Below are 24,089 nucleotides of genomic sequence, written 5' to 3' on the forward strand. Positions count from 1 at the left end.
AAGTCGCTGCGTTTCGTTGTGTATAATCCTGAAGCATATCCACGGCAGGATTTAATCCAACAAGATAAACATCGGGCCATGCCGCTAGCTAGAACACAGCAGCTGTGTGAGCCGTTATAAACTGGCCGTCTTTGTCAGCCTCTTGTGCCATCCCTCAAACTCTGAAGGCTGGATTGTGGAGAGTGTCTGAGGGGGCGCTCAAATGTTAGCTCAATCAAATTACGCTCGAGGTGCCTTTGCTGCGAGACAGTCAATGTTAGAGCGTGGGGATTGAGGATGAGAGGCTTTCTCGTTAAGAACCGCCATAAAGTGAAGTAAATTTGCCGGGATTAGACACGACTCAACATGCCTTCGACGAGACTTTAGGCCGTGGCCGAGTTCAGCGCGATCCGTTCGGCTAGAGAGTTAGTTCACCAGCGGCATCGTTGTATAACAGCAGTCCACCATGTCATCCACCACGTGGGTAACCACATTCAATAACTCACTGAGGAAGGGGAGGCGCGTTTCTCCTGTCCGCTCAGAGGGAGAAAACCACATGTGCCAGCCAGACCCTACTCTGAGTTCGAAGCCGTGGTTGGACAAACATAGTTTGAAAAAGCAAATCTTCTGATTAACACGCTTGAGTGGGGGAGAGCGAGCAAGTGGAAAAAATCCAGTGCATCACTGTATTCATAGTCAAAGCCGTACATATCTCCCTAAACCACCACCTCGTGCGGGGCCTCGGCGACCGCAGAAGCGAAACGGTGGGGGTTAGACGTGAGGCGACCTATAGAAAATACACTCCAGAGCGCGGATTCTTTTTTTTTTTTTTTACTGTAGCCGTAGGCTATCACGGAGAGAACATGTAGAGAAGCTGCTAACGAACCTCCTCCCTCCTTGTGATAAACCCCTTATATGGCTCTTACCTTTCGTTGACTCATCGTGTCCGCGAAGAGGAGTTGAACACTGCTCGAAGAAAAAAACGCTGAGAACGCGAGATGGTTTCCTTAGGGCACAGATGATTCGCTTTCCTGAAGGAATTAAATCTGAGCAAAATAACGCGCGGCACTCAGGTATACGATGCGTACGCATGCGTAGAGTGGTGCCAAGCGCTATTTGGCCAATAGGATTGGCGGGATGGTATAGGGCTTCAGACATTCGTCACACTTGAGGGGTGTTCCTATACGGTGACGTCACCGCAGCATCGAAGTGACCTATGAAAGGGAAACACAAATATTCAGTCACTGTTATGAAATTAAATCTGTGTGATGAACTAATATCTGGTTTGTGGAACTGAAGAGTGAACAATGACAGTCTAGTTTCTGTCTTAGTCTGTAGCCTTTTAGCCAACATTTGTTTTCTGTGGTTAGCAAGCTATTTTTATTTTTTAGCTTTGTTCCAAAGAAATTCTAAAAAGTCAGCAACAACAACTATCATTTTCATAAAATTTGAAGACTGTAACTATATGAGGTCAGAAATCCTTGCATAATAATTATACTAAAATATTGTTATAGTGTTTTTTTTTTTTCTATTTTAGCATTACATACTGCAGGATGAATTTATATTTTTATGCCAAGCCTAGTAATGCTACACCAGATTTCAATAGAAATTAGCACAGGTAAAGATTTTGGCTTCTAGTAGCTTTGGATGATTGTTCAGTAGTTTGGGAAACCATTGACATAACAATAATATTTAAAGCAAAATAATTAACATCTTAACCCTTTTGTTATATAACCTAACAAACCAGAACAAGAAAAAAGTATTTCCAGGTGTGGCTGTAAAAGGAGGGCTAATTGTAATATAGAGTTACAGCACTTTCTGTGTTTAATCACCGCAGCAGACTGAGTCATGGACGGTCGTGCACTGTTACACTGGAGTGTGTAGAGTTATTCTGTTTTGTAGGGCAGGCCCTGGAATTTAGTAGAGTTATTCTGTGTTGTTCTGGTAGCACTGAAGTATGTAGAGTTATTCAGTGTTGTTCTGAAGTATGTAGAGTTATTCAGTGTTGTTCTGGTAGCACTGAAGTGTGTAGAGTTATTCTGTGTCGTTTTGGAAGGGTAGGCTAAGTGAATGTCAGACTTTGTACGAGTCTCCCATCATCCACACTGTGAACATGACACTTTCCAATTACAGCATATCACACTTCCATGAATATAACAAACGTTTATAGATATAGGCAGAAATAGTTGAACCACAATTCTTTAACTCACAGACAATTATCACACAATTCTGCAAGCAGATAGGCTATTGATGCAAGCCTATTTCTGCTATAAACAAGGGTATGTACATTTTGAACATTATAATCAATGTATAATCAATGTCATTTCAATGTAAATGTATTTATTTATTGTGGACTCACGGTTTCTTTTTGGAAAGCGGTTCTTTTGCAATAGAATGCAAAACATTTTTCGAACGCAAGAATTTTGCAAAAGAACGCAAATTTCAGTCTCTTTTTGGGACGCTATCATTTTCCGAGAGAACATTGCTTTCACTCGGAAAAGCATTTAAATACAGGGTTTCCTCCCAAAAGTGAACCCAAATTTTCTCAGTGGAATGCAAAGTTTTGCTAACTATATTCAACTATTTACCATTGAAAGAAAGAAAGAAAGAAAGAAAGAAAGAAAGAAAGAAAGAAAGAAAGAAAGAAAGAAAGGAACTTTTCAATCTTTAATCAGTTTCAGTAAAATACTTTTCAATTATATGTAGCTACCAAATAAAAACAAAATCAATTTTTATGACCCTACTTAAAAATTTTAAATAGATAGAGACATATTTAGATAGATAGATAGATAGATAGATAGATAGATAGATAGATAGATAGATAGATAGATAGATAGATAGATAGATAGATAGACAGACAGACATATAGACAGATAGACAGACAGACAGACAGACAGACAGATAGACAGATAGATAGATAGATAGATAGACAGACAGACAGACAGACATATAGATAGATAGATAGATAGATAGATAGATAGATAGATAGATAGATAGATAGATAGATAGATAGATAGATAGATAGATAGACAGACAGACAGACAGACAGACATATAGATAGATAGATAGATAGATAGATAGATAGACAGACAGACAGACAGACAGACATATAGATAGATAGATAGATAGATAGATAGATAGATAGATAGATAGATAGATAGATAGATAGATAGATAGATAGACAGACAGACAGACAGACAGACAGACGGATAGACAGATAGACCGATAGATAGATAGATAGATAGATGGATGGATGGATGGATGGATGGATGGACGGACGGACGGACAGACAGACAGACAGACAGACAGACAGACAGATAGATAGATAGATAGATAGATAGATAGATAGATAGATAGATAGATAGATAGATAGATAGATAGATAGAGAGACAGACAGACAGATAGACATTTAGACAGACAGACAGACAGACAGACAGACAGACAGACAGACAGACAGACAGACAGACAGATAGACAGATAGATAGATAGATAGATAGATAGATAGATAGATAGATAGATAGATAGATAGATAGATAGATACTATTGCGCTATTAAACCGGGTAGCTAGGAGACATAAACACCTAGTAATTGACAGATGTGTTCAAATGTGAATGTGGGCCTGTGATTGGTCCGCAGCGCGACACATCGAGTGGGCGTGGTCTTAGGTGTGGTTCCCACTGAACTGAAGCGCAAAAGTTTTCACTGCAGCAGCAGCAGACGCACGGGACACAGCCTGTCAGGTTTGGCAGAACCTCTGAGAGCAGCGATGACTGTCGATCCGATCCGCTCGACTCTGGCCACCGTCTCGACGGATGACACCTCTCTGGTGCTGCCGTCCGACAAATCACAGCGGACGGGGCAGCAGCGCGTGCTGGAGCAGGTGAAGTCCATTAAGAGAAAGTCGAAGATGGTCAAGAAAGACTCCATTCCGTCGCCAACATGTAAGTGCGCTGTTCATACGCACACCTGCGAGTTATAATGCTATTAAGACAGCGTGGTATAAATATCACAGCTTAAAAACAACAACAACAACAAAAACCTTCACTAGCACGGATGCATTCTTTAGAAGTTAACTTGAATCTGAAACATTTCTCATTAGCAAGTTCAAGCAGGTCTTCATGGCAAGGGTGCATTTTTATTTTATTTTTATTTTTTATTTTTTTGTAATCGATATCTCAAACCTAAGAGTTTTTCACAGTGGCGTGTCTCGTGAACAAGAAGCATAGACTGCATGTTTTGGGGGCTGACATACGTTTTGTCCCAAAATGCTGCATCCTAAATACATTACAGTATGTTGCAGTGAAACATTTAATTTTACAATTAAGAATATTTCCAGTGAGGTCAATAAATTCCTGGTCACCGTTTCATAACTAATTACTGTAAAAAAATAATAATTTAATCATCACTGTGGGATATAGTTTAGTGGTATTTGGCTGGAAGCAATTATAATCATACAGGAACTTGAATGTAGCAAATGTCTATAGTAGTGTAGAAATGATAATATTAGTTTTTAATAAACAATTGGGAAATATTTAGTTATCATTTATTTAGCCTTGTTAATTATTTATCTCTTTGGGCATGCAACACTATTTATTTATTATCTCTAGTAAACTTTTAGTATGATTTGTAAACATTCAACAACAAATACACAAAGGTCAACAATATAGAATTTTCAAAAGAACATAATTATTGATTAAAAAAACGTGGATCACAAAATAATAGTATTGTAAGTACATATGTATATGAGAGTACGCTTAAAGAGGAATTAGGACGGAAATTATGTACTTTAAAAGAATGTGCTTAAATGTGAACTGAATGTAATGTTTTCAAACACTTGATTACATGTTATTTATTGAACAATTTAATACAAATGTGTTTCAGTTTAAATTTTATTAATTTGCTATTAGCTGAACCTTAGAAAGCTTTTAGACCCATTTAAGTATCTTTACATGTAACTGCATAATACTTAATATTCTATTCATCATACTTGTATTGTCTTTGAAATATGAAAACTTGTACAATGCTACTGTAAAACTATTAGCCAGGAATATACTGTAGCTCCACGTCATTTTATGAGCTTATGCTGCCCAAAATGCTGTCTTGGTAGGCCACTGTCTATAGGCTTTGAGACACAGACAGAATATTGGGATCCAGCCAGTGTTTAGAAGCGACGTGCAGTCTAGTTCAGAAGTTGCTGATTTGCATTTAATTTAGTTGCATGTAATATCCCAAAGATATTTTTTTTTTTTTGAAAGTGTGCATTTTAATTGCTATATATATGTTTTTGTGCATTGACTTAAATAGTTATTCGATGTAACAAAATAATCTTTTAAGAAAATATGCAGTTTCTCGATGAACGTAGTCTAAACTGCATGCATACTTGTACAAGAAATAGAAAGTTATTTTTGTAGTTTGAAGTAGATTATGAGTTTAAGAGTGTCACTCTGCTTCCAGAGTACATATAAAATATTTATTTATTAATAATTATTTGTCATTTTTTGAAAATTAAAGTTATGTTGCATATACAGCAAATGAGACATTTGGAAAGTGCTGCATAACTTATCGAAATAAAACCAAAACCATGATATGGCTTCATACGGTTATTATAATAAATGTCTAGTGTTTTAAATTGAGTTTATTAAAATAAATGTGTGGGGTTTTACAAATTAAAAATTAATTAAATTAGGAAAGCATTTGACATTAATATATTAATTTAACATTTACAGTTGGCACTGTAAGATACAATTTTATATGATTCTAGATTTGTTTTCTTAAATGCTTGATTTTTTTTTATTTATTTTTTTTTTATTTAGTAATAATAATGATAATTATAGTAATAATAATATTTTGTATTATTATTATTATTATTATTATTATTATTATTATTATTATTATTATTATTATTATTATTATTATTATTATTATAGGCATATTTATATATACTGCTCTACAAACAAACAAAGCCAAACTGGTGTACTTGACTATACGTGTTAGACATTTACTAAAGGAATCATGTTTAATAAGCTACAGTAGTGTAGACACTAGTGAATTATTGTAATTTGTAACTTTATTTCATCTTCTGTAGCTCCGGAATCGGTGACAGAATACAGTGAGCCTAAGTTCCAGTTCTCACCTCCAAATATGAACGGCTCACTCTTCAAATTTAACGGCTCCACCATGACGTCAAGCCGCAGCAGAATGGTAAAGTCTCACACACTTTGTGCTCCGCAGCATGATCTCTGCACTGTACTGCTTCACAACACTGATCGATCGCTGATTGCCAATTCTCCACATAACTTATAGAAACATTTTGATATTCGGTAAAGAAATGAACATAAATTGACTCCATTTTACAAGTATACAGTATTACTAAATTGCAATTAATCATTTTAGTAGTGTTGTTTACAACAAAAGAATTTAGGAGTGCGTTAAAAATCTTTAGGGAAGCAATAGAAATGTACTCAAATAATGTGTTTTTCTTTAATGAATGGATTACAAGCAAGTTTATTAACATTAGACTTAAGTTTCATTATTCCCGATTTTCCATCTCCATTTTCAAGCCAAATTTGTTGCGGTCATTGAGTGAATCTGACAAAATCAGGTACTATACATGTCCAGGTCACATGTACCCTTAACGACTAAATATATAGGCTATATATTTATCATTTAATTTAGTCACCTACACTGTTCTCATTATAATGTTGTGAATTATCATGTGTATGAGAAAATCAGAAGAGCGTCTGAAGAATTACAGACAAATTCAAAAGTAAAACATCCATTTTTGGAAACAACATTTTTGTTTCCTGTGTGGATATTCTTAAACCACGAGTATTTTGTTTATGCAAAAACATTACAGAGTAAAACCTAAGAATGAGCTCTGTCGCTCTGTGTTTGGCATTTGTTCCGTTGACGTTGCCCAAGAAATTAGGAGGTTTTATTACACTTTATTGAACAACAGCTTCTAAAAATAAATATATAATATATTTATTAATGTAAGATACTATACAATATGCTACACGGTCATTTATTATAAGATTATTGTAGTTTAACTTTGATCAGACTGGCTTTAGTTTTTTTTTTTTTTCTAAGTAAGCACGTCAAGAATGGTGTCAGATTAAATGTAAAAATTTGAAACATGAAAGTAAAAGAAGGTTCGGTGTTTCAAAGCATCACAGTGTAATTACTGTTTTGCGCATTTATGATGAATGTGTCAATACTTATTAACTTTGAACTGTCTTTGACTTAGAAAATGTGTTTGCATGTTCTGTGTAGTATTCATATAAAGCAGAGTCTCACAGTCCCAGGTTATTGCTGCTTAGTGATATTGTAAATTAACATACAGCATTAACTCACATAATTTGAAGGCTAAAGTTAATGATTTACAGATAAGTATTTCATTAGAAGAGAGGTGTGTTAAAGGCCAGATGCCAGGAAATGCAGCACACCACAATATGACATTGATATAATAGATTGTGTGCATGATCAGTAAATCACTGATTTAAGATTTCTTCAATCAAACAGAGATGGCAGGGTGAAAAGAGTTCAGGGGCTCTGTCAATGTTAAAAAATAAATAAAAAATGATGTAAGCCATTCATATTCTCATATCAATAGTTATTTTAGTTTACATAGAAATGAAACCATATAAAAAACAAGTTTGTTTATTTCAGCTAGCTGCCAAGGCTTGATGTGCTAAAATAACTAAGACTAAAATAAAAAATGAATAAATTATATTGACATTTATAAAAAAAACAAATCAAAATGACAAAAGAAAATTACCGAACTTTAAAATATAAGAGTAAAAGCTAATTTAACTGCAGGGATTAATGTTTTCTGTGATTTTCTGTTAATTACAGTAAATCTACGACGGATTTCTGTCAATTGGAAATAATGAAGTGAAAATAAACATGTAGCATGCTGTTGTTGTTCTGCTGGCACACCAAAAATCATCCTCGCCACGGCTGCAGCGTCTCACAGAGAACACAGAGCAGAAGCTGGATTTCGTGAAAGGATTGCGGCTATTAATAACGATTCTACTCATTCCCACTGGTTCAGATTTTATAACGCGATGACAGATGACGAAACTTATCATTTGCATGTGCTTTTGAGTCTTTTGAGAAATCACTCGCACACTTTCATTTTCTGTGTGTCCACAGATCGCGATAAGGAGAGTGACAGCTTTTAATAGTTATTAAGGGAGTTTGCAAATGGGATAATGGCTATGTTTCCATCCAAAGATGCAAATGTAAGTTTTTCGCAAAATTGGACATCGCCTAAAACATTTAAAAATAAAGCACCGTTTCCATCCAGCGAGTCAAAGAGAACTAAATAATCACTTCATGATAAACTGGCACAAAATATCTCAAATATCGCAGCTGGAAAAAAATCCTGGGAAACGCTGCTTACAATTAATAAAATTAGAAAAATGCATACCTTACAAAGGTAAAAAGAAAATGCCCAAATGTCACCTCATATTATCAAGACAAAGACAAAGAATTTTTTTATTATTGGTTAGAAGGTACTCCTAAACTTTTAAAATTAGGAGGACAAGAGTTTCTAATTACAGGAAGACAAAATTGCTCTTAAACTGAGTGTGTGACAGGAAAATGTCGATTTTTTTTTTTTTGTTTTTTTTTTTGTTTTTTGCTTTAACCCCTGTAATAATATCTAGGTGATGCTAAAAAAACGGGTACACCTCATACATTTTTGCGTGTTTGGATATACACTAAAATGTAAAATATAATTTTTGCTGGCATGTGAAATATAAGCCTTTTTTTAAATATTATGTGCATTTTAAATTATGCGTGATATTGTTGACAAGCATTAATAAACAAAAATATAATATAGAAAGATGAATTATGAAAATCTCTCTTCTCTCTCTCTCTCTTATTGGGAGAGTTTGATGGGATAGTGAAAGGAAACTCTTCTTCTGTATGATGATTTGAAACTGTTTTTTTAAAACAAGAAAGCTGTTGGAACAGTTTGGTTCATTTTGTTCCCTGTGTGTTCATATTCTTAAACCAAGACTATTTTTAAACTAACTGATTGCCTTCTAGCAATGTACTCAGTTACACTTTATGCAAGTCCTTTCCTGTGCCTCAGATTTTCTTTCTTTTTCTGCATCTTGATCATTTTTGTAACTGAATCCCAAGAGCTCTGTGCCCCACTGGATCAGAGTGAAGGAGTTACTGCACCACTGTGCAAGACACAGTTATTCACTTATTGTTCACTATCTATCATTACCATTACTGAAGAACATAATTTTGATTGGCACTCAGTTTGTACATCAAAAGGGGAAAAAGACGCACTGCAGTTAACAGCACTGCAAATAGAATAGATAATGCATCTAGAGTTTGTAATAATGCAACTGTCAAACTGTTTTGATAGTACGCCCATACTACATTGTAGATGTTATTCTAGAGAATTGGTAAAATCGTTTACCAATGAATGATTTTACATGGAGCAAACTACACCCAAAGTGATAAGATAGGAAATGCATAACCAAACTTTTTTTTTTTTTTTTTTCTTCCATGGAAAACAAATGTATAAAAGGTCATTACAACTTTTACCTGCACATTTTTACATCTCATGATTAATAATTCACAATTGCTAAATATAAAGAAATAAAGCAATTCTGAGGGAAAATGTCTGAACTGTGAGATATGAGGTCTCAATTCTGAGAAAAAAAGTTTTTGACTCACAATTGTGATACAAAGTCGCAATTTCTGAGGCAAAAGTCAGATTTTAAAATGAACTTTTTATATTTTTATTATGTGGCAGAAATATGCTTCCATAACAAGCTTCACAATTCTATATAAAATAAAAAAAAAATTAGAAACCAAGAGGAAAATCATAATTATTCTCTGATAAATAAATAAATAAATGATTCTAGTTAAAATGGCCGAAAAATCATAAATACAACCACTAGTAATCTGATTGAATGGCTTATTACGTTTGACCAATAGGTGGCGCTGTTATGAAATCGATGGGGTGTGTTCTGTGTGAGTTGACAATGGCACACAAAAAGTCAAAGCTTTGCAGAGATACAGCCTCAGACGTAGTTTGGCATCAGGTCTCAAATTTGTTGCGGCACAACGCAAACTAGTTTTTTTAATAACTGTTTTTAAAATAAAGCATGTCCACAGTAGACTGCATTTTAAAACAAATGCATTTCACATTGCATGATTGTACTGATTCAGACGTTAAGTTTAGGAGAGGCGAAAGCTTACCGCTTGATATGTTTGGAACCGTTTGCGACATAAATCGAAACTGAAGCTAAAATTTGATTAATCGCAGTTCACTTGAAAAGTAGATCGTAGATGTCTTCGAGATCGTTCATGCTATAAAATCAACAGATTGTCCACCCCTACTGTCTCACATACCAAGTTTCATTACGATACGCCAATGCATATGGTTCGACTCGATATGCCGCACCGAATCTAAAAAAGACCAGTTTTTGACTCCGAACTGTGCAGATAGCCTCCGGTCATAGAGTTCCAGAGAGGAAGAAAAAGAAGAATGCCAATGGATTCAATAGGTGCCATCCCATCGTCGGTGCTTGCCCCCTAAATATTACTGTATAATCCATTAATGGCTTTCATTGCTTTTTACTTGGCTAGACTGTTCGCAGCTTGTCTGTGCCCAACGCGGTAAGGACTACTACCGTGCGATATAACCGAGCAACTGGCCAATCCATGAAACTCCTGGGGAATAAACAGCTGGTTCAATCACAGACAAGTATCAAACCTTCCCGCAGCCAATCACAGACAGTGAGGAAAGTCACCGCGACCAACAGCCAATCAGAAGCACTGGGGTGAGTGCGCTCCATCTGGGCTGGGTCTCAATTTAGTTTACTTATTGTATATTACGTGCTAATAATAGTATTGTTCAGTGCGTTCGGTGCATTTGGAGCCGAGGGATCTATACCTAACATCACTCTGCAGGAGGCAGTGGAGTATCTGTCACACTCAGACATCAGCTATCAGCTGTGTGGAGCTTCATACATACAGCACCACAGCTTCAACGAAGACCACATCAAACAAGAGGTCTGCAAACTAAAGATTTCAGTCAGAATTAAACCTGCCTATTGATGCATGTTGGGTCAATTTATTGACTGTTCTGATAAAATGTCTTCTCTCTATCTGTCTGTCCATCCATTTATATATCTATCTATCTATCTATCCGTCTTGTTTTGCATCGTTGAAAGGTTTGGCGTTTGGAAGGGATACCTGCTCTCGTTCAGTTGCTGAAAATCGACAATTCCCAGCTGCAACAGACCGCTGCCGGTGCACTACGCAACTTGGTTTTTAAAGACGACAATAACAAGGCTGAAGTGGACCGTTGTGAAGGAATAGAGACCATTCTGACCTTGCTCAGAAACACCAATGATACAGAAACGCATAAACAACTCACTGGTAAGACGTGCAGCTCCCATTCGACTCTTTCCTGTGCTTAATGTGTTGTGTGTCATCTGTTGTCATATGATCTCATCACACTGTATGTCAATGGTGTCCTTGATAGTTCAAATAAAAGAAAGTGACTGGAATTGGGATGGTGTTAAATAGTTATGTGTTTATCAAAAGCTGTTTAAAAGAAAAAAATACGGTATGAAGTATGCAGTGTGACCCTTTGGTTTTCAGGTCTGTTGTGGAATCTGTCCTCGGCTGATCGACTGAAGGCCGAGCTGATCGAGAAGGCCCTGCCGCTGCTTACAGAAACCATTGTGGTGCCGTACAACAATTGGGGTGACAGCAAAGCTCACAAACACATTGACCCCGAGGTGTTCTACAACACCACCGGCTGTTTGAGGTGTGTTACAGAGAAACAAGAACACAGTGACATGAATACAATTATGGTTTTAAACAAAATGCAATAATTGATTTACTTGCTGCTTTCACTTAGTCACAGTTCATTCTAAAATGGAATGTCTGTCATTAATTTAGGCACTCCTTTGTTTTGTCATTCCAAACAGATTTTTTATTTTATTTTATGTAATGCGCACACACACACAAAAAAACTTTTTTACATTATTTGTAAAAATTCCTTTCAGAAAACTCGCAATAAAATTAGCAATTACATATTTTAATTATTATTATTTATATAGAATTATAATTAATTATTATATATATAGATATGTATATATAAGAAAAGCACCGTAAAAGTAGCAATTAATACTGTAGCTTATATCATTCCACTGAAAAATAACATGCGGTTTCAAATGAGATGAGTAAATAACTCTTACTTTGTCTAATTCATAACCATGTATACACCTTAATGTTTGCTTAGTACCTTGATAAAAATCTGGGCCTGTATTTTCATGAATATTGTCATGGTACTAAACAAACAATTGTTCCTACTGACAAAATTCGAAGAAAATTCTTTGAAATGTGGGCGTTTCCCCTTACAATCAAAGAAATGCTCCTAGTAAAGAAGCAAGTAATTCAGAAAGCATCTGAACCCTTTAAAGAGCTCCAAAGCAGCTAAGAGTAGGGTCTTGAATAAAAGCCTGTACATGCACTTGCATCTTTTTCAGCATCTCGTCACCGCTCCAGTGGAGAACATTGACTGGATCTAAAACCGTCGATGACGCACAGCTCAGTTCTCTGTCTCTTTAACTTACCTAGAGTGAAACCACACATCCGTGGCTCGGCTCGCGCTGTGCTACAATTTTGCTTTCACTTTCTTATATGGTGGCTTATTATGTCGGTAGTGCTGTTTTCAGGCTCAGTGGGTTGTTTTTAGCAAGAAAAAGTGAAATATGCACCAGTATTCAAGCCCAATAGTCATACTCACACTGTTTATCAAAAGATGTCATCTTTACAGTAACTCACTCTCCCTCACTCGGGCAATGGGTTGAAAACATTTAAAGCACCTGAGTGATGCCTGGTAATTCATCTGTGCTCATAGCAGCAGATTTCTCGGAGCTGTCAAGTTGTTTCATGCATGTTTTCATTCCAGTGTTGGAAGTTGTTTGTTATCGGCGGCATATCACAAGATGTTGACGTACTTGGGTTGGCAGACTGTTACACCACAGACTGGCACGCGTCTAATCATTGTGCTGCTTTTACAGAAGCATTGTTGGGTTTAATGTTAAGTTTTGGTTGTGCTCTCGCAGAAACCTCAGCAGTGCTAACGAGGAGGAGAGAATATCAATGAGGAAATGCCCGCAACTTATCGACTCTCTCGTGACTTACGTTCAGACTCAGATGGATATAGGCGAGCAAGATGAAAAGGTTATCATGCTTTCATTTATACTGCATGATCTCCATGCTCTTACACCACATGGAAAAACACATGGACATCGAAACAGACGCCCCAGAGTTCTCTAAAACTGATTTATTCTGAAATTATGACCGTATTTTCCGGACTATAAGTCGCACTTTTTTTCATAGTTTGGCTGGTCCTGCGACTTATAGTCAGTTGTGACTTATTTATCAAAATTAATTTGTCATGAACCGAGAGAAATAAACCAATAGAAAACATTACCGTCTCTAGCCACGAGAGGGCGCTCTATGCTGCTCAGTTCTCCTGTAGTCTACACTGACATAGAGCGCCCTCTCGCGGCTGGAGAAGGTAATGTTTTCTCTTGGTTCTAAATAAATGCGACTTATATTCCAGTGCGACTTACATATGTTTTTTTCCTCATGATGTATTTTTGGACTGATGCGACTTATACTTAGGTGCGACTTATAATCCGAAAAATACGGTAAATGCACATATCAAGTGATCTTCTATGCTATCGCATTAAGAAGGAACTAAACTCGTTTTTGAAAAGAAGGGGGTCCACAAACGTTTGACCATGTGGTATATATTTTAATAGAGCTTCAATGTATTTTGATTTCATCTTTATTTAACATGTTATTAAATACATTTTTTTTTATGTCTACAAGAATGCTTCAGTATATTGACAAAAATGTAGTGCAAAGAGCTGAAAGTGACTTCTGTGTCCTGGTTCTGTGTGTTTTGGTGATGTGGGAGCAGTCGGTGGAAAACTGTGTCTGCATACTTCATAACTTGAGCTACCAGCTGGAGACAGAGGCTTCCGATCACTTCAAATCACTCGAAGAACCGAAGGAGAACAATAACAATAGCAAGAAGAGCATCTTCAGCACCAAGAGCTCCAAGAGCTCCAAGACCCTAAAGGTACGAGCTGCTGTCCAAACTACTGAGGGTTTAAAAGCCATCTTCAGTACATTTACAGACCTTTTTGTTATCAGGACATTGTCTTCCCAGCCATGGAGAGGGAAACTCCTGAAGGAGTGAATTGGTTGTACAACCGGAAGTCCCTTCAGCTGTATCTGTCTCTGCTGGGAATCAGTCAGAAGGAGGCCACGCTGGAGGCGTGCTGTGGAGCCCTGCAGAACCTGACCGCTTCCAAGGGCCCCGTATGTACACTTACTGGAAATACACATGCAGCTGAACTCAAGGGGGAGTTCTTCAACTTGTGTTTTGACCTCTGCGCAGCTGTCCACTCTGATGAGTCAAACCATCATCGAGAAGATGCAAGGCCTGTGTGTCATCTCGCCCCTGCTGAAATCAGAAAACCCAGGCCTACAGAAGACCGCCATGTCTTTAGTGGGCAACATGTCCCGGGTGCCATTTCTGCGGGGAACTATGGGTAAGAGTCTTTTACTACTAAAGATGAACTATGAAAGAGTGATGTCAGCTCTGTGCTTCAGTTTGCGTGTGCCTGTTTAGCAACATCTGCACAAGCGCAGGACCAAACAAGAAAATGTAGTGTGCTCTAATGAGTCTCCTGCACATCTGCTTGCTGAGGGTGCTTTTGCTTCTCCTTCTCTCAATAGCAGGTCTGTTTTTGTGTGAGTGGACACTAGCAGAGTGTCAAATGATACCCCAGAGGTAGTAAAAATAATAAAATCCATTTCTGAATGTAACTTTACTAAAACTGTGTTTACTTTTTAGGCCAGCTGATATGACCTGTATAAATGTTAACATTAACATATATGGACTGCAGGCATGTGATTATAGTTAATATCAAAGCAACTTACCCAAAACATGTCATGTTAGTGGTTTTTTACATATATATATATATTCACATTTCAATTGCCCCAAAAATACATCAAGTTTGTTATTGCCTTTTTTTTTTTCATTTGCATGTTAAATATTTATTTGATTTTTTTTTACATTATTTATATACAACAAATATACACCTGTAATTAATATCAGGCCAGTATACTTTCTGTAAGTGTGATTTTATTCATTTTATTATTTATTAAATTATTGCTATGTTAAAATGTATTCTAGTATGTATACAAAAAGTACAGAAATAGTGAGAAGTACAAGAAATTAATTTAAAAAAGGCCAGTAACTTGTGTTTCCAGTGGAAGAGCAACCAAAAAAAAAAAAAAAAGCCAAAGCATCAAGCATGCAAGTCAACAAAGAAACGTACAGAATGAAATATAACATTTACATGTACCGTATTTTTTGGACTATAAGTCGCACTGGACGTTAAGTCGCATTTTTTAGACCCAAGAGAAAACATTACCGTCTCCAGCCACGAGAGGGCGCTCTATGTCTTCAGTGTAGACTACAGGAGAACTGAGCGGCATAGAGCGCCCTCTCGTGGCTGGAGATGGTTATGTTTTCTCTTGGTTCATTTCTCTTGGTTCATTTCTCTCGGTTCATGTCAAATTAATGTTGATAAATAAGTCGCACCTGACTATAAGTCGCAGGACCAGCCAAACTATGAAAAAAAGTGGGACTTATAGTCCGGAAAATACGGTAATCATTTAGAAGACGCCTTTATCCAAAGTGACTTACAAATGCAGAAAACAAAAGAAGCAATTAAATATTACTGTACACATTGATCCAGATGTCCCTGATGTTCTTGTCAACCACAGCCAAGGAAATTATTCCCACACTCGGTTCTGTTCTCTTGAATGTGACGCCAAACATGGGGAAGTCTGACAGCACCATCGCTACAATGTGCCGTGTGATGCAAGTGCTCATGCTGGCAGAGCCCGAAACTAGCAAGAAGCTGATCAACCCCAAACTCATCGAATCTCTGAGCACGCTCAGCTCAAATATGTAAGTATTTCCAAAGGAAAATGCGGCATTCGCAAACATTAGCAAGCAGCTGTTTGGAGTTCGAGGGCAGGAAACCTACAGCCGACTCTAGTTCAATGACAAGTTTCGTGATAGTCACCCATGTATGAGAGTAACTCTGTAAGAATTTGATGTGTATTAGCAGATAATCACTTGTTTTTCTGCAGGTCATTCGAGACAGGCAGAAAAGCTGCTGGATTTCTACTCTGGAGTATGTGGGGACAAAAAGACATTCAGAGTGTGCTGAAAAAGGTAAGACTGTCCTGACTCGATCTATACTCTGGAGAGAAATCAGACCTTATAGTCAACAGTGAATATGTCTTCCTTATTCTAAAGTGTTACCAAAACGACATACTTAAGAAATGCTTGTTCAAAGTGGTTCATCACAAGATGCTAATGATGCTAGACGAGGAGTGAAGGTATATATTTTTTTAATATCTCCTCAATTTTGGAAGGAAATAAGATGGGAGGGCAAAGAAAAAGGACGCAAAATCTGGTTCTAAGAAAGAAGGGTGTGGTAAGGTGTATGTGTGTGTGTGTACACACACATTTGGAGCTTTTACCTCAAAGCAGAAAAAAATATAAAAGAAAAAAAATTCCCTAGGCTGTGATCCATCTTTCTGTCTGTATGGAAGTTTACACATCAGACAAGACTCTCACTTGGTTGCGTGAATAGTCTTCACCACCCACCCACCCGCCCACACACACGCACACACACACACACACAAACACACGTCCAGGCCCTGACATGTACTCCACCCAATCTTGGAAGAGGTTCAACGGAATAAGAGAGGAATCCAGGGAGACGAGTTATGAGCTCTTTCTGGGCGGAGCAAACAGCTTTCACACAACACACTCCTCCCAATGTGACCCTCCGACACCCACACCCTCACACACACACACACACACACACACACACACACACACACACACAAACACACACTCGTCTATTGGAAGATACGAGCATACAGTATACCACATGCTCAAAAAAACATGCAGTATATTAGAATAAAACTTCTATATTTGTATATATATAATTGACCTGATGCTGGATATTTAGATTAACATATCTCCTTGATTCCTGACTTTTTTGTCAGCCCTAATTTGAACATATTTTTCCATTACTTTAAAGATTGTAAGATAAATTATGCATTTTGAATAATTCATTTTACAGCTCTGCATTTCAGTCCGACTTTTTTACGCCCTTTTGGACAGGCGTCAAGCCATTTTTTTTATTGTCCCGCCAGCAGCAGTATGGTGTGTGCTGTCAGCAGCTGAACAGGTCTGCGTTCAAATGCATGCAATAGTCTTAAGTTTGCCGCAAAGCAACGGCAAAAGTAATTACCATAACTGTGTCAGGGGGAAATAGTAAGGAGGTAGACTATTTGAATTATTTACTAATAAACTAGTGTTTTCTGAGTCTGTATCGCAAGGATCAAGTTGCCGATCCTGACTCATTGTCATCACATTAGTCACGACTTTAGAGTGAAGTGCATTTTTACGGATTATGATTATAATAAACAGTTGTTGTTGTTTTTTTCTATAGATATATTTATCATGTTTGTGAGTTTTGGTTAATTTTTGTACTCCTGTTTATGACTAGACTGCAGAACGCACATCATTTGTTTTCTTTATTTTATAAAAGCACAACTTTTTTGATATTGTGGGTGCACACTAACAAAAGAAGACCCTTCTGAATGATTACTCTTACCTTTTATGAGCAAAAATTACGGCATAGCTACTGAACAAAAATGCAAATGATCGCCTCCATATCCTGCGGAGCATCTCCACACAAATTATTGGATAAAGCACACATTTATCTAGGTTTAATGTTTAAACATTGTTAAATTCTTGAACTGTTTTATATCTATAGATGTTATTTTAGGCAAGTCGTGATTAAAGAAGGCTAAATTGATCAAACATACAGTAGGCTGTGTATGTGTATGTGTGTGTATATGTATGTATATATTATAATGTATGTAGAATCTTTTTAACCTATTGGCAGCAGGACTGTTACAAACAATTGATGTAGTTGTTGTGAATATTAAATGTGTCTGATGGTTCCGTTCCTGCACCTCAGTCAATCAGAAGTGAAACATTCAGCACATGCTGAAGCTCAGGAGCTCAAACAGACATGCATGCATGAACACGTGATGATGAAGCAGTGATTCAGTGGAGAACCACCTCATGCATTTGGCTCTGAGAGCTTTCACACTGTTAATTGTGATTGTGATGTGTGTGATTTTGACAAGACAATGATGCTCCTTTTATAGTTTTGTCCTTTTTTATTCTTTTGCAGCAAAGGATGAGCAAGGACACGTTTATAAATCCTGTTACTGCTGTAGCATACGAGGAAGCAACAGACATGAAAGCACGCTGAGAGATGTACAAGCCGAAAGACATTTAGTTTTTATTTTATTGGCCTGATTCTGAAACCTTTCATACTTCTACTTAATATAATAATTTTTTTTTTTCAGTTCTGCAGGAAGAGTTTCAGAATACTGCCCTGTTTTCGTGCAGTGGAGATCAAAATTAGAGAACCATCTATAAGGGGCAGCTGTGGCCTAATGGTTAGAAAGTTGGACCTGTAACCAGAAGGTCGTAGGTTTGAGTCTCGGTGCTGGCAGGAGTTGGGGGTTGGAGGGAGTGAATGAACAGGGCTCTCTTCCACCCTCAATCCCAATGACTGAAGTGCCCTTGATCAAGGTACTGAACCCCCCGCCGCTAGATCTATAGCTGCTCCGGGTGTGTGTTCACCTCTCACTGTGTGTGCACTTGGATGGGTTAAAGGCAGAGCACCAATTACGAGTATGGGTTGCCATACTTGGCAAATGTCACGACTTTCAATTTTTCTTTTTTTAAATACTTGCTTTTTTTCTGAAATATTGTTTATCCTCATCGCTCAAAATTTAAAGGAATATTAGCTGTGGGGTTTCCACAGTTTGATAAAATAACCAAGGCATTTCAACAACAAAAAACTTTATTTAGCTGAAAGCAATGATCAAATACAGTAATCACTGTAGCACGAAAGAAGATCAGAAATTAGTAGGAATTGTAGAGGTCCCTGCTTTGAATGACCTCCGCACATCTGCGGCCGCAGGACTTCTATAGTTACTCAAACTGCGCTGGTCTTTTTGTCCACTCTGCTTCCAGTTTTTGCTGAGCAATTCCAGCTGCAGTGTTGAACCGATTCCCTATTTAGAGCCTTTGCATTATACTTTCCTCTCATGCATTTGTCTTTCATGGATGACCAGCCTTTTTGGGGAACATGAATGATTGAATGAATGAAGTTAAATAGGGTTTGTTAATTAAGGAAATTGGCAACCGCTACTAGATTAGCACCAATAACTTGGAGGTATCTGTACGTTTTCTCTAATATTGATCAGATTTCTTTTTCAAATAAACTTTTTTTTTTTTATACTGTGCTTCAGAATACAACTAATTTGTAATGCAGCTAAATATGCTTAAAAAATAGGACTAAGCAGTGACCCTGAAATTTAGGAAATTGTAGGTTGTTCTCTAATTTTGATCCCCACTGTACATTGCAGGACATTATGGTTATATGCAGGACATATGGAAAACAATTCCTGCCAAGTTAAATTTTTGTATTTTTTGCAAAAAAAATTGTTGCTTAAGGACTGTTATATTCTCACTGCCATGTGGGCAAAAATGACGAAAAAGCCCACAAAAATCATAAGTGTTTGCGTGATGATATATACCAGGTGATCTGTGTAAACAAAACACCAGAAATTGTGATTCACTACATATCCTCTCAGATCTTTTCAGTGAAGTGGTTTACACGCAGAGATTGATTCTTTCATGAATGGGACCGATCTGGAATTTAGCACACAAGTCACACAGATGTTTTTTTTTTTTTTTTAACTATTATATTTGTATGGCGCTTGACATCCACAGGTGGAGAAATTGAGTAATCAGACACCTGTTTTTATGATTAAAATCCTGTTTTTGGGGGGATTTCTGGATGATATGGCTCTCTGTACTTCTAGTTCAGGCCTGTTTAGTGCCTAATACACAGATATGCACATTTATCATGGGAAAGCGTTTTTACACTTAGGCTTGACAAACTTGCACTACAAGTCCTGCGGAGTAACAATCCCCCCCTTCTTCTTCTGCTGCTGTGCTGTATATTCAACATACTAGGCACATTGGGGATCGTAATACACGTTGGCTAAAGCTTTTGGATTTTGGTTCCTGGATAGTTGTTGGTTTCTAAATGTGCTTTTTTGTAGCAGTTATTAAAAGCTTAAATATATAAGTGCACTACTTTTTTTTCTTTTTTTTCCTGAATGTCCCTTTAAGTTTTTCTGCGGTAGATTTAGGAATGAGAACAGGCACAAATGTTTAAAATACTTCACAGCTAGTATGTAACAGACCTTCAATGTTGAAATGGGGATAGAATAATGTCAGTGGTTGTATTAATGTTGAAAAAATGTTGAAATCATGTTTTGTTTTTTATTTTTTTTAACAAAATTCCAATGAATCAATGTTTACATTGTAATAAGATCTGTGCGAAAAAATGTTGAAAACATGCGATTTGATGCATAAACATCTAAATGAAATCAAGAGAGACTGATCAGTGGAACGCCGGCTGCATTGGAACTTAATGAACTTTCGGTTACACTCGCAGCTCTGGATCTTTTGCCTCCTTCAACTTATGTGGATTAAACCCTGTATTAAACCCAGTCTCACCTCTTATAGAATCAGAATCACCTTAAACTTTGAAGTTCTCATGTGCTGCTTTAGATGTGACTTGTCTACCATCTTTGCAGTGTAAAGCTTTGTGTGTGTGTGTGTGTGTGTGTGTGTGTTGGCCAAGAGGCTGCTTAGAGCAGTAAATGCGAAATTAATTATCTAATCTAATATTTTGATTGACATCCCTTTTTGTAAGCCAAACCTTTTCTGTATACTATTGCCTTAATGTGTGATACTGTACTATGCGAGTTCTATTTTTATTTGATGTTACTTTGGCTGGATTGTGTTGCATCTCTGCTTGTGGGGAAGTGTCTAATTTTATACAGACAAATAGAGATTGATAAACAAAAAGAAAATCATAATAAATCATATTTTTGTATAAAAATATTAAATGTGGCTGTGTAAAATTACATTTTGCATCTACAGTGCATGACCAAAATGTACATTTTAATCTTGCATTAAAATGTATTTCTAAAATAAAAGATTTAAAAAAAAAAAAAATCTACAAGAAATGCTTTTATGGTGTATTGCTTTTGACTATTATATGTCTATGAAGTTAGACATAAATGTAATGACTTTTATAATTAAGTTGTCAGTTTTTTACATGTGTAAGCGATACATACAGTGCATATGAATGTTAAAAGATGGTCTTCTTAGGTGAAGAAACCCTCGTATACAGTTTTCACCTCAAATCACTCATGGCATGGTGCATGACAAGGATTCTTTTCCTTTTTGTGATTTCATTAGAAGCCGAAATGCAGTTGACACCAACAGTTGTTAAACCTCAAACATATGTCTTCATTGTACAGACAGATTATAGAAAGTCATTTCCCCATTAGAAGGAAGACGTATTACTTCTTAAGAAAGTAGTCCTGTTAATTGATATGCTTGTTTCATATTTACATAAGATCTCCACCCTTCACTAGAAACGGTTGGCGATGAGCCAGGAGATGCTTTTATGAGTCACACACATTCCTCTGTGCAATTATAAAGCTCCTCCTTTCCTTTCATAATATCAGAGAGCTCGAACACTGGACTGCTAATCCAAACATGACAGCTGTGCACATCGCTTTGGTGCTGCGTTAGGCATTCTGCTCATAATCAATCATTCTTTTGCGCCAATATTACTCCAAAAACATTCTTAGTTTTGTTTCAGATGGGCAGAGCTCAAGCAGAAAGTCAGTGGGGATAGCAGAACGCTGAGTCTTCGTACAGTATATATGTTAATATGCAAATCATTTGAGATGAGAATCTCCTGACCTTTTTAACCCCTAAAACTACAGAAAGGCCTGAGGGGACATTAACGGAGAACAGTTGGGTGTGTGTTATTATACAATGCATTTATTTGAAGATTTAAAATGCAAGTGAGCTTTTTATGATAGATAATTATAAGATTATAATATAATAAGATAATTGGGCACCACCTACTGAATTTAACACAACGTGAAACTCATTGAGTGGTTATTTTCTAGTTTCAGTCATGCATTTATATGCAAGTTAGTACTCTGACTTTACAGTTCTACACTTATAAAAAGATAACAGACAAAATTACTAATTTATCATTTAATCATTCAATGCAATGATTTTTGCAAAGTCTGTTATGCTCACCAAGGCTGCATTTCTTACACAATTTTATTGTATTTTGAAAATTTGATTTATTCCTGTGAAATGTTTCAGCATCTTTACTCCATTCTTCAGTGTTCTGCTTTAAAAAAATAAAATAAAATTCCCCATCAATGTAAAAAAATGCTAAATGTTTGTGTGGAAACCAAAAAAAAACAAAAAAAAACAAAAACAATTATAGATTATATATATATATATATATATATATATATATATATATATATATATATATATATATATATATATATATATATACAGTGGGGCTCGAACGTTTGGGCACCCCTTGCAGAATCGGTGAAAATATGAATAATTTTCAGAAAATAAGAGAGATCATACTAAATGCATGTTATTTTTTATTTAGTACCATCCTGAGTAAGATATTGTACATAAAAGATATTAACATTTAGTCCACAAGACAAAAAAATAATTGCTGAAATTATTAAAATAACCCCACTCAAAAGTTTTGGAACCCTTGGTTCTTAGTACTGTGTTCTGTTAGCTGATGATCCTCGGCTGTCTTTCTGTTTTGTGATGGTTGTGCATGAGTCCCTTGTTTGTTCTGAACAGTTAAACTGAGAACTGTTCTTCAGAAAAATCTTTAAGGTCCTGCAGATTCTTCAGTTTTCCAGCATCTTTGCATATTTTAACCCTTTCCAGCAGTGACTTTATGATTTTGAGATGCATCTTTTCTGACTGAGGACATTTGAGGGACTAAAACCCAACTATTTAAAAAGATTCCAACATTCACTGATGCTTCAGAAGGAAACAAGATGCATTAAGAGCTGGGGGGTGAAAACTTTTGGAATTTGAAGATCAAGGTAAATTGTACTTAATTTGTGTACCGGGAAACATACAAGTATCTTCTGTTGCTTATGAAGGGCAGAACTAAATAAAAAAAAATTATATTTCAACCAAATAAGACAAATTTGGCCATCTTCATCGTGTTCAAAAGTTTTCACCCCCTAGCTCTTAATGCATCTTGTTTCTTTCTGGAGCATCAGTGAACGTTTGAACCTTTTTAAATAGTTGTGTTTGAGTCCCTCAAATGTCCTCAGTGTGATAAGATGTATCTCAAAATTATAAAGTTACTGCTTGAAAGGGTTCAAATATGCAAAGATGCTGGAAAACTGAAGAATCTGCAGGACCTTAAAGATTTTTCTGAAGAACAGTTCTCAGTTTAACTGTTCAGAACAAACAAGGGACTCATGCACAACCATCACAAAACAGAAAGACAGTCGAGGATCATCAGGAAACAGAAACCAGTACTAAGAACTAAGGGTTCCCAAACTTTTGAGTGGGGTTATTTTAATAATTTCAGCAATTTTTTTGTCTTGTGGACTAAATGTTAATATCTTTTATGTACAATATCTTACTCAGGACATGACTAAATAAAATATAACATGCATTTAGTATGATCTCTCTTATTTTTTGAAAATTACTCGCATTTTCACAGAATCTGCAAAGGGTGCCCAAACTTTCGAGCCCCACTGTGTGTGTGTGTGTGTGTGTGTGTGTGTATATATATATATATATATATATATATATATATATATATATAATTATAATTAAGATTCCTTGATGAATATAAAGTTCAAAAGAGTAGCATTTGAAATAGAAATTTTGATTTAATGCATTCTTGCTTAAGAAAAATAATTTTATAAATTGAATTATTATTAAAAGTTGTGCAGACCTACACAAATTAGCAAATACA

The 24,089-nt window shown here is 36.3% G+C and overlaps 1 protein-coding gene across 1 annotated transcript; it reads left to right on the forward strand.

Annotated features, from left to right (window-relative positions):
* Positions 1 to 3,524: 3,524 nt before the first annotated feature.
* Positions 3,525 to 21,147, forward strand: LOC127944204 (plakophilin-1-like). Its single transcript, XM_052540048.1, has 13 exons — positions 3,525 to 3,920; positions 6,065 to 6,180; positions 10,597 to 10,790; positions 10,869 to 11,022; positions 11,184 to 11,391; positions 11,617 to 11,785; positions 13,092 to 13,209; positions 13,958 to 14,119; positions 14,194 to 14,361; positions 14,441 to 14,594; positions 15,838 to 16,024; positions 16,210 to 16,294; positions 18,342 to 21,147. Exons 1-13 carry the CDS (start codon positions 3,746 to 3,748, stop codon positions 18,420 to 18,422), a joined length of 1,971 nt encoding a protein of 656 aa, XP_052396008.1. The 5' UTR covers positions 3,525 to 3,745; the 3' UTR covers positions 18,423 to 21,147.
* The last annotated feature ends 2,942 nt before the right edge of the window (positions 21,148 to 24,089 follow it).

This window comes from Carassius gibelio, chromosome A23 (genome assembly GCF_023724105.1).
Source record: "Carassius gibelio isolate Cgi1373 ecotype wild population from Czech Republic chromosome A23, carGib1.2-hapl.c, whole genome shotgun sequence".
Taxonomy (NCBI): domain Eukaryota; kingdom Metazoa; phylum Chordata; class Actinopteri; order Cypriniformes; family Cyprinidae; genus Carassius; species Carassius gibelio.

Bases quoted from the DNA above. Each gene is read 5' to 3' on its own strand.
- LOC127944204 (XM_052540048.1), top strand. From the start codon at position 3,746: ATGACTGTCGATCCGATCCGCTCGACTCTGGCCACCGTCTCGACGGAT. The intron at 3,921-6,064 runs GTAAGTGCGCTG...CATCTTCTGTAG, and splicing joins CTCCATTCCGTCGCCAACAT to CTCCGGAATCGGTGACAGAA. The intron at 13,210-13,957 runs GTTATCATGCTT...ATGTGGGAGCAG, and splicing joins TAGGCGAGCAAGATGAAAAG to TCGGTGGAAAACTGTGTCTG.